This window comes from Synchytrium microbalum (assembly GCF_006535985.1).
Source record: "Synchytrium microbalum strain JEL517 chromosome Unknown SmJEL517_scf0013, whole genome shotgun sequence".
Lineage (NCBI taxonomy): Eukaryota > Fungi > Chytridiomycota > Chytridiomycetes > Synchytriales > Synchytriaceae > Synchytrium > Synchytrium microbalum.
In genome coordinates this window covers 17,775-29,387 of record NW_022158362.1, presented here as the reverse complement: position 1 = coordinate 29,387, position 11,613 = coordinate 17,775, and the positions used below count along the sequence as shown (strand labels likewise).

The following is an 11,613-nucleotide window of genomic DNA, read 5'->3' as shown; positions in this document are numbered from 1 at the left end:
AGAGCCAGACAAGAATGAAAGAACTTAATGGTAGAAATTTGCCCAAGTTTGTTAGTCGAGGCTCAAGATGACGAGAACAAAGAGGAATAGGCTGGAGATGTTGAGGAAGAGGCAGAAACACTTGAGTGACAGGATGTATTGTTTGTAAACTGAGAAAAATACGATCTTGACAGCAGCATTCGCGAAATATACAATGTTGACACGATCCAACATGTGCATAGCATTCAGAAACAATGAAAACGATGGCAAATAACGCGAATCATCGCCAAATGCGCCTCCCAAATCACCAAAAATTATCACGTGAACGGAATCCAAGTCGTGTGATGTAGAGTTGCCGTTCCATTTCATTTTCAGCGATCAAGAAGACCGAAGCGAGAAAAGAGGGTGCTCTGAACGGCATAGTGTCTCTAATCAGCCTGTGTGCCAAACCGTCGGTACAGTTCCGTCCACGCCAACTTTCACACACAACAAATCAATCGCAACAAATATTCAATATACGAAACGAGAGGGACAAACTTCATAGTACGGTATTATGCTTGTGAATTGCCCTTGATCTGTTTTCTAACCTACCAAATCAGCTTTTGGTAGAGCGTACGGTCTTATCGCACAGAATGCCGAATCCAACAACAAACAAGAGGAACATGGAATCAAGGAATAGCGAGGATGTAGTCCCTACTGTAGACTCGGATGCTAATGTACCTGATATTCAAGATGACGAGCAAAGAGCTGCACTTGAATGTAAGTCTCCTGCTCGCTCTCTATGAAGATGACTCCAACTATGGTGCAATCACAAGCACATATTACTCTGCATTGAAAAGTACATTGAGATTCGGATTTCATCATGTTTGAAGACAGCATTCAATTGATCGGCCATCATTGATCTCTTTGCCACACTTGTTGACCTTGCTCAGTTTTGTTTACAAGAGTTTAATAATGCCCCACCCAGCAACCTCTGCTTCACATCAACCAGTAGGCACAAGGCTAGAAGACACATACTCATGATTTTATTTACAAATTATTTAGGGTCGTGGGTTGAAATCACTAGACAAGAACTCGGCCTACACGACGAATCAATGAACGAACGAACAATCACTCCAACACCTGCAGAAATTGAAGCTCACTTCTTGCTACATGGACATCACTTCACTCATTCAAATCAGCCAACTGGTCAAAATAATAATAGTAGTACTAGTAGTCGAGCACAGTCACTAGATCCCAACTTGGCGACTCCTGTGCCTTCTCGTATACATACATCCTTTGGTGGTTTGGTTGGGAATGCTCCAAGTAGTCCTACTCATTCTCAACGTAATCATTATGGATTTTCGGAAGAGACTCTCGCTGCGTAAGTGTTGAATCTATGAAATCCGGTGTTTTTCATGAGGACACAGTGATGGCCGTAACAACGTACGTACGTTCTTAATATCGTTCAAACATTGCGTTTCACTAGGTTATCATCAAATGTGACACACGAATACCCATATGTAAAACTAGCAGACATAGTCACCTCACCATCAACACCACCACCAAATACTCTATTGACACCAGCTGAAGCACTACAACGAGCACTCAACAATATACCAGAACGACCATCATCACGTACTTCCTTCCGCGGTGACGAATCTCCTATACTATCTCCAACAGCATCCTTGATAATGGAATCGAGCTTTACCACAACAACTAGTCATGCAAGTCTCACTCACTTGCCATCACCATCGTCGCCACCAAACAATGCTGCTTCTCTTGCTGCTGCCGCTGCTGCATCTGCCGCTGCTGCATCGGCTGCTACAGCTGCTGAAGGAATAAAGAGAAGGAAGGCATCTCGAACCCGAAAGACTGGACGAGTCAAGAAGAATACAGCGTCAAGCAAACCGTCTGTGGCATGGACTATATTTAAACTGTTGGGTTGTGCTTTTGCTGTTGGTGCTGGAGCCTGTTATCTTGTAAAGCTGATTCGACCAATGATTCGATTCTGAAAATGGTAGGCGATCTTTGTTTTGGTAGTGCTCATCAAGTGAAATATGCCAGTTGGACTGAGTTGGCATGAAATTTGGTGTTATGTTTTGGGTAATGCTTATGACTGACTGGACTTTCTTCTTTTCTTTAGCCGACTAGACAGCCCTATTATATCCTTAAATCTATATCCTCTCGTCGAGTAATCGCTCGGCATACACTCAACCCTCTGTACCTTTTTGGTGATTTTTTGTGCTTACAAGATTGAATATTTTTCGCTTACATTATAACCTGTACGTCTTTATAAGAAATCCCGTTTTTGAGAAAATAAATTAGTCCCAGTAGTTGGAGAAAAATAATATCTAGTAGTAGCAGTTTTTCACATATGAATTACAATTCTAGATCTTTGGTCTCAGCTTCCTCATCTCCGCAGCAACACCAAGCGCACCAGGCTTACTAGCTCCCTCGCTCTCCAGCCCTTCTATAACACCTTTATAATCAACGTCACCTTTATTTTGCGACACTTTCTTGACTCCCTCAATCCTTTCCACAGTTATCGTGATTCCAACAATACCATCCAGCATCATGGAAATATATTCAGCAGGTGCATCATCGATACTCCACGGTTTAGATCTTCCGTGTTCATGATGATCCGTTAGCTCCCTCACGATTGCTTTTACATCCTCAGGTGCGTGGACCACTATCATTTGTCCCCACATATGCACAGAAACATAATTCCATGTCGGGACTACGTTGTGCGTTGATGGTTTTGTCTCTAAAGAATCGATAATTAGCGAAACAATTCCTGATATGACCGTATGCGGTGATGTGCTGTTTGGTTGCAAACCTTTGAACCACGTTGGTGAAATGTACGCTGATGAAGCATCAGGCTGCATAATAACCAGCACGTTTCGAAGAGGATAGAAGGGCTTCCATTGCGGGTTAGCTCTCGCCAGGTGTCCTATAAGTGTTACTTGTCCATTTGCAGATTCTTTGACAAGCATCGGCAAGTGTGATGCGATTGGCTCTCCATCTCGATTCACTGTAATAAGAGTAGCTAATGACGATGCTTGGGCTACTGCTATTGCTTCAGATTTCTCGATTTGATAGTGCTTGGGTCGATACATAATTGCAGCTGCGTCACAAGAAACGGATGTGGTGAGGAATAGAAGTACAGCACAAAAAAGGAAACGAATGAATATCATATAAACGTGCATATACGTGTTTCTTACAACCATTGACAGTCTTTACTACAATACAAACTTCTATAATGATAACTACTTTTTACTGCTACTGGCAACACTGACCGTCGACGGGGTAGCTCCCAATTCCCGTATTTTCTTATATTCCCTCGAGAATCTCGACTTGTCTGCTATAAGAATACCCGGTATAGCAAAGACTCGACTGATAGTGGCCACTAACAAGAAAACCACTATTGCGATCATAAAGTCAAAGGCCGACTGAATCCTTGCTGGAGCATACAACTTCAAGACTGTGACCATAAATGCTGGATATGATAATGGTTTTCGTGATAGCTCGTCATCTGGAGCAAAGTGGGGTTTTCTCCATGCAGATAGTGATAATGCATTGCCTCGTTGGTTCAATGTTTGAGAATATTCCTGACTAGCTTGAAGCAATGGCTCCAAAAAGTCAGACAAGATGTTGGGCATCCATGCTCCTGGTCCAGATTTTATAAAGAATGGATGTGCCAATCTTTGTACTTGCTGTGATACGTGTGTTGTGGCATATTCAGCTACATCTTCTGAGTTGGCTCGACCAGTCCACAAGTCCTAAATCAAAACTACTTGGTCAAAATTTTCCAAGATTCAAAGTCTTAAAATCTTTTTTTATTACCAGAGCATCTTGACGACGGCCATCAACGAAATTATTTAAATAACTGGTATGATCGAAGAGAATGAATGTTCAGAGTGAGCGGGAATTAAGGTCGAGATAACTGCAGCTAGATGCATTTCTATCCCGCACTTACTATCGAGTAACGGCATTCAGTCCATCATCAAGCGACCCTTTAATCTTTTGACGTTTGCCCGTCCTTGTGACATCAGCTCGCAAAGCTCTCGTTCCTGCATATACCAATGAAGCAGCATCTCCTGAATCTGCCCACATATTTGTAATATCTCGAATACTAATGGTTATTGCTTCACGTATATACAATGGTGGGTCCTTGGACGACGCTGTTGATGGTGACTCTAATATGCTATATAGCTGGGACGCCAATATATGTCGAGCCAAGATTGTGAGAGTCAAATTGGTGCGATCCAGGGAGTCGAGGCAAGAGACTCTGGTAATTCCGGTTTGCAATTTAATGATTCGAAGAGAACCACCACTTGCTAGTGAAGGCACATCACCCTCAGCGACAAAAGCTCCCATCCCAGCCACATCGGACTTTACCCGGTCCACCAACAAGTCCATGTTCTTGTAATTCATACCACGACAGTACCTGTACAAGAAGCGAGTTCAACGACGACGAAGGGTAAAATATGTGATAATCGTACGGAATGTATCTCACCGATTGACTGGAAAACCTTCGTACACAAATTTCTTCTCATCACCATACATTCCAACCGCTTCCTCATAAGCCTGAATTAGAAGGTAGACGATGAGATGCCTGCTCAGAGTCACCAAAGAAAACTTATACGACAAACCTTGGTAAGTCGAGCTTCAAATCCACGATCATCCAACAAGTTGAGCATCAGCACTTTACCAGAGTTAACACCACCACCAATAGTCTGTTCACCAACATACTGTTTCTTCAAATCCTCGAAATGACGTTGAATACTTTCAGCAGCAGGAGGCTTTTCAATATGCACCATTCTGATTTCAGGTCGATAACTCAAATCCAACTCTTGAGACCATAAACCAGGTTTGGAGCCACGTGTTTGCACATATGATGCAATCATTTTATCGTTGATAAAGTCGGCAGGGAAGGTGATTTGTTCTGATTCGACCGAGTTGGCTGCGTTACCATCTAAATCGAGACCACGTCGTACATATCGTGTGCCGACACGTCTAGTGCTTAGCCGAGACAAGAGGGTTATAGTGTATGATTGAAAGAGTCGTGAGTTCTGTTTGCCTGATACAGGTGCAGTTGCTGTTGATGGGACTTTGATGTCTACAGTTCCAGCAAATCCACACATGACTTTTAAAACCCATGGACTATAATCGGATGTCGATGACGATGCCAATAATGGAGATTGTAGGTGCTTGTTAAACCAATACCGATCGTCAATGATGGTGTTGACTGCCTTCTTATTCGTCGACAGATAATTGTGTTGTAAGGAGTGAGTAATGTCGTAGGAGCTAGAATAATACAAGTGACCACAGTTGAGCAATTGAGATATATCTTGCAAGACTTCCTGATCCGCTAAAAACTTGGCCAAGTCTTCAGGAGCTGATTGGGGCGGTTGATATTTATCTAAGGTGTTTATAGGGCCTTTTCCAATGACTAGAATGTTACCAGCTATGATACGATACACTTTGTGTGATTGCAAAGTAGCAGCTAGAGATCTGGCAGAGATGACCAACAAGTAACTGGCTAAATTTGTATAAAACGGCCACTTCAGAAACGATGATAAGGGAGCTTAGAACAACAGAAAGGTTTGATCACAATATTTAAATCAATCCAGGGCTTGTCCCCTATTCCCCCGTATTTGCGAGTGGATTGTTCAAGTCGCAATCAGGCTTACCAAATGCGAGATTAAGCACTCCAACAATACCAAACGCCTCTGATATTGAGGCAATAGCTCCAGTGTCTGTAGGATAAACATCGCGTCGTGCTATATAATATTGAAATTTTGAATTTTGGCGTCGACGATGCACGTATTCCAACTGACCTCTAACAGATGCACTCCCATCCGTATCAAATACCAGAAATTGAGTAGCTTCGGCCTGGTTCTTTGTCACTCGTAATGGCCTCTCGATGAGCAATCTTCCTTCAGATGTTCGAAAAATTCTGAATGCATCCCTGGTATGAGAAGATCCAGATGCCATATCGGATAACTGACTATTGTTTAATGAAGCAAATGCTGCAAATCGTCCAGGAGTGGTTGGCACTGGTCCAGAAATTGGTTGTTTGATTCTTGTTTGAAAAGTAAGCAGGCTACCAACGATGAGGGGACGTGATTTAAAAGCGGATATAGACGATATTGCTTTGTATGATGCTCTCCTGCACCGTAAAATTAGCATTCACCTCCAACCTATATGTTCATGATTATCTTGCAATTTCAGAAGCAATAAAGCAGGCGTTTCACGACTTGAAATGGATTCGAACTGCAAAGACGACACCGCGAAATATATTTCTACAATTCCAATACGTGTTATCGGCTCTCGAATTTTTCTAGTGACCACTACATACAGTAACCTAAAGGTACTAGGAGAAGTAGGAGAGAAAATGAGAAGAAGATAGAACTGTAGAATCATTCGAATAAAGTGATGGGTGGTGTGGTGTTGGGCTGCCTTTTGCAAACCACTCACTAAATATTTAGGTCTGTCTGTATTTGGTGCATCGTGAGCGATTTTGCAACTCAGCAAGCAGCATCCATGCATATCCAGCATTCCATAAATCGATATAGCCTTCGAAATTGGCTCGAGACCGGTCCAACATTCCTCAAACCTCGAAAGTGAAAACAAATTTGGACGTTGTCAAAACCATTTCTACGTCAACGAACAGAGAGGCAAGGCCCGCGCCGGTAAGGCAGGTTCTTGTTTACGTCACTCTCCAGGCGATGGCGCCCTTCAGTTGCCTCTCTGGGCTCGTTCTCGAATGATCGGTGTAAGTTTCGAGTTTTGAACGAGACGAACGCGAAGTACTTCTGTTAGTTTGATACAATTCTCGTCTGAAATAGAAATCTGTAGATTTTATACGTAGCATTGACGCATGCGAAATCATGTAATCTCTATTATGGATGCAAAACTATGTACATATGTTTCTTCCATCTTTTGCTCCATCCTTTTAAACATTTCACTTTACCACAAATCACCATCATTTGAATTATTTGACTTAACCACAAATCACCAAGTATCTAACAACTAATAACCATCTACAACAATATCGTCAAACTGTGAAAATGAAAACTCCTTGTGGATCCTCTTGGGACTATTCGGTGATGGTGGCAAAGGAGGCGGAGGAGCCGTTTCCATCTGATCTGGAACTACAACATAGAGAGCACCAAGTCGTGATGGCACATCCAGTGTCGTGACACCTGCCACTTGAATGCTATGTAGAGAGAAACAATCAGACGAGATCCCCAGGTAGCGCATTCTTCCAGATAACCTTGCTTACCCAACTCGTTCACCACATGCACAGACAGCAACCATCAAGAGCATACCATCCTCTACAACAGTATGTTTGATTGTGCTGTTTGTGAGACCAAGTTTAGGTCCGTTGACCTTCATAATGGGACCAGTTCTGTCAAGTAAGAACTGCATCCCAAGTTTGGCTGCTTCGTTAGTCGTCAGTCCGACAGCGACACCCAAGCTTGCATTACATTGTATGCAGTGTACAGGAAGTGGAGAGTCGTCTACGGGTTGATTTGCCTATGAATGAAACTTGTTAGACTATTTCTTCAAGCATGACACATATAAACTCACCATCAGAGCATGCGAAGATGAATCTGATATCAAAGGCTGATGAGCATTCATATTACTCAATGACCTTCCAGCAATTTCATTTTGACCTTCTGCAAACAATTTCTTTAATGCTACTATAGGCGAATTTTCAGAAGAAGCAGTTGCTGGGTGGTCACTGATTCGTCTTGTGAGAGTATTTTGATTGGGAGTTGTCGTATCTTCAATCTGATCAGACACCACAACATGATTCGACTTGGCCAACAATATGTTCTGCCTTGGTTCTATCTCCATCTTTTGCAGCATTTCCATCTTGACTATAGTTGTATCAGCCTCGGGCAACCACATATTCTGCCTTGGTCCTATATCCATATTTTGCGGTGGCATTTCCATATGGATTATAGTGCTATCTACAGCCAATTGCTCGTGTTTTACTTGTAAAGGTGGAGCGGTTCGTCGTTGAAAGAATTCCCGCAAAGATTGCTCAGATGAGGCAAAGTCATTTCGGATGGTGCTTTTGGTTCGAATCCACTTGGAAAGTGATTCTCGAGCCTTGTTGTTGGTAAATCGTTGGTCAAGTAATATTATGGCACCTAGATCGGTTCGTGGAGGAAAGAATCAGCTTGCTAAAAATCACAATGCTGACAAACAAAAGATAGAAATTTACCCCAATCATTGCGATGTCTTATACACCTGCCAAGAGCTTGATTGACCGCTCTCCAGGCTTGTATCTCATACCATTCACCACCAGTCAGTAGATTTTTGACTTTTGATTTTTGATCATTGTAGAGTCGTTTTTGTTGGATTTTGATGTCTTTAGTATTTGGATACGGAATTCCAATAGCAATGACTGCTCTAGCTTTACTATCTATGTTCAGGAGTTTGAGGTGTGTGAGCTTGGAAGGTGTGAAGACGAATTAAGCTCAAGCATACCTGAGAAATCAATTCCTTCGCTCATCTTTCCACGGTAAACACACAAAATGAAACCTCCATGGCCAGCCTGAATGCTATTTTCGTAGCTTTGCATGACTTGTTCGAATTCTCCACGCCCAGTTGCTTTTGGCTCTACAGTCAAACGTATTCTTGTTTGGAAAATAGAAACCCTGACACGAAAATATAAGAGAACGGGACAAACCTGTAAAGACTTTCTTCAGCTTCTCCATTTCCTTCAAGACTCCAGTTGACTTCCATCTATTCATTAATTTATCCAGCGCGGAATAGCTTGGCAAGAATGCCAACATGCCCTCAGGGATTAGGCTCATGAAATTCAACAAGGATTGTCCAACTTCATCTTGATATCTGTGGAAACGAGTGTTAATCCAAAAAAAGACAGTCATTTTAAGACAAAGGAAGTAACTTGACTCACTCGAAGCAATCCAAATTCTTGTATACGCCATGAATTGCCTTTCCATTTGGTCCACTTGGTACAACACCAACCCAAACCTATATAAGTTTGAAGAATTTTCTAAGACCTTTGCGTTTCTGGTCTATCTGCTGCAAATCTTACCGAGTCATTGGCAATCACATGTGTAGCCTCCAACCTCTGATCAAACACGCCACCCAATTCACTAGCGAAAGAATTCAAAGGGCTCAAAGTTCCACTGGTCAAAATCACAGACCTGGCCGAGTTTGTTATCTCTTGAAAGATGACGGCTGGGTTCAAACACCAGAATCCTACTGAGTATTGTACTGTTCGACTTGGAGCTATTTCCAGATTGTAGATTGGGTAAGAGTGTAAGAAGAGAAGGAGAATCATACGGAATATAGAGTCTTACTAGAAGCATGCCTGTACGGTTTCTTGCAAATGACCATCTTGAAGTCTGTGGGATAAAGGTTTCATTGTAAGACAAATAACTGAGATAGAAACGCAAGATCCTACCATCAACAGAATCTTCCGAAAACAAGTATCCCATAACCATGATCAAAGCTCGTATTGACTGAGCAACAAAAGTGCTGAGGGTGAGAATATCGAGCTCACGTCTTTGTTCACTCATAATCCTTTGTAAAGCTTCCTTCAAGGCTAATTCACTGCCTTTTATTAGTCCAATTCGTTCAAAGATTTTGACAGCCTCTCGTCCAGAATGGATTTTCAGAGATCGGTCGAAATCCGTTACGTTGAAATCGATTTGGTCACTCCCTGCTAACCAATTTCTGAAAGATTGGACTACATGGAGTAGCTTTGCATATTCTTCGTGTAGATGCCCTGATGTACTCAACTCGGTCAACTACAAATAGTGAGCGAAAAGTTACATACAAAATCCGAGAAAAGACTATTCAATGAGCGCCTATGAACTCACGTCATCTTCAGCAGTCTTGAGAGCATCTTCTGTAAGCTCGACACTTCCTGAATCAGCAGCAGCATCTTCAGTGTTGTGTGCTTCGTCTATAATGACAATAGCTCCTTCCAAGTCGATTTCCAGGGCTTGACGAATCAGCGGATTAACTAAATAAATAAATGAATAAGTATGGAATGATTTTAATATGTTTGGTGATATGATATCGATTCTTTTATGTTGGCCACGTACTCAAGTAGTTATAAGGAGCAAATACAATATCTGCTGTTTCGGCAAAGGCTCTTGCAGTAAAGTAAGGACACCCAGTTCTGCGAGTTCCGATGCTTACAATGTCTTCGATGTCCCATATGCCCGATGAAAGGACTGGATTTGCTCGTAGATTCCTGACGCCGTGGAAGAATTTACATGAATCGGATGTGACCACCTCATCGCACTTTTCATTCTTGTTTTCTGCACGTTTTACTGTAGGCTAGTTTCATCAATAAGAAAAGTGGTTAGCAGTAGGTAGCAAATCTCATAGCTGACGTAGCAATGAAACAGAGTAGCAATGAAACAGAGCTCAAACTTTGCGTTTGAAAACATCCGCTTACATTGATGCACATATGTTCACGACTGCCCAATATTGCCATCTTTGGTCGATATGTGACATTATTCTTCAATTCTTTGATGACCTGTTGTAACTGTTTTTGGGTACGACTTGTAAAGTAAATCTTTGGGAGTTTGAGTTTGAGTGGTTCCTGATTCTTGGGTGCGACTGCTTTGATTACAGGAAGAGGAGGTAAAGGATCTACAACATTTTCATGTTGAGGTACTTTACGGGGTTTCTGGGTGACAAAGTCATTGTCATCATCGTCATCCATTGCAATCTGTATAGGTTCTCTGCGTTTGGGTGGTTGGTTGTCTTTCTTTAAAGGTGATGAAGGACCAGCAGCAGCCTCGGCCTCGATTGATTCTTGTTCCATTTTGGCATGCAATGCATTCCATTCTTGTATCTGACGTGTCTTGTCAGCTTCACGCCATGCAAGAACTGAGACAAGTAGTGCCAATGTCTTGCCAGTACCAGTTGGGCTGTAGATATAAGTGATTGTATGAGCTCAAAGAGGTCGAGATCGATAGCAGTTTGTGGTGAAATACCTCTCCAATAGAGCATTCTGAGACAGTTGCAATGCCGAGATGATCTTTGCAGTCATTGCAACCTGCGACGGATAAGGCTAATACAGAGTTGGGAGAGAAAGGATTGGCATCAGCGACAGCTGCATGTGTGTTTGATCCAACATCAGCGACTGCTGCATGTGTGTTGGATCCAACGTCAGCGACCGTTCCCTCTTGATCTACCACACCTTGAATGGATAGGCAACTGGCACACCTCTGACGACTAGTTCAGAGATGAGCCTGGGTACATTTTCGACAGGTTTGGGGATGCCAATGGGTTGAGGAATGTCAGGTTCAGAACCGTCACCCTTGAATGAGAAAACATCACTGATGCGCTTCTGTTTCACATTTTCGACGGCTGTCTTCTTCTTTTTAGAGTTCTTATTTGTGAAAGACTTTGGTACTGGCCGTTTTTTGTCCATCTTCGTCGTCATCGTCGTCAGTTTGGAAAAGTTGGTCGACAAGATGCGCAATGGTCTGACAAAGACCAATGGTCTCAACAAGACACGCTGGCAAGATCCGCGTAGTCTAACGCATTAAGGCAGTAGTGATATCTAATGACGCGAAAAGACTAGGTATTAAAGCTGCTGTGATCGACATGCAGCCTTTATGGCCAAGTGCGCGGTGACCAGTG

The 11,613-nt window shown here is 42.5% G+C and overlaps 2 protein-coding genes across 2 annotated transcripts; both read right to left on the bottom strand.

The window, feature by feature from the left end:
• Window positions 1–3,227: 3,227 nt before the first annotated feature.
• Window positions 3,228–5,958, bottom strand: SmJEL517_g02791 (uncharacterized protein; the record flags this gene model as incomplete). Its single annotated transcript, XM_031168719.1, has 7 exons — window positions 3,228–3,740; window positions 3,805–3,847; window positions 3,938–4,408; window positions 4,478–4,548; window positions 4,614–5,503; window positions 5,655–5,744; window positions 5,802–5,958. 7 exons carry the CDS (start codon window positions 5,956–5,958, stop codon window positions 3,228–3,230), a joined length of 2,235 nt encoding a protein of 744 aa, XP_031025278.1.
• A 1,038-nt stretch (window positions 5,959–6,996) lies between these two features.
• On the bottom strand, window positions 6,997–11,401 carry SmJEL517_g02790 (uncharacterized protein; the record flags this gene model as incomplete). Its single annotated transcript, XM_031168718.1, has 15 exons — window positions 6,997–7,183; window positions 7,250–7,503; window positions 7,558–8,126; window positions 8,201–8,401; window positions 8,467–8,598; window positions 8,669–8,832; window positions 8,900–8,976; window positions 9,041–9,237; window positions 9,309–9,353; window positions 9,413–9,758; window positions 9,831–9,976; window positions 10,059–10,296; window positions 10,418–10,895; window positions 10,962–11,038; window positions 11,168–11,401. 15 exons carry the CDS (start codon window positions 11,399–11,401, stop codon window positions 6,997–6,999), a joined length of 3,345 nt encoding a protein of 1,114 aa, XP_031025279.1.
• Between the last annotated feature and the right edge of the window lie 212 nt (window positions 11,402–11,613).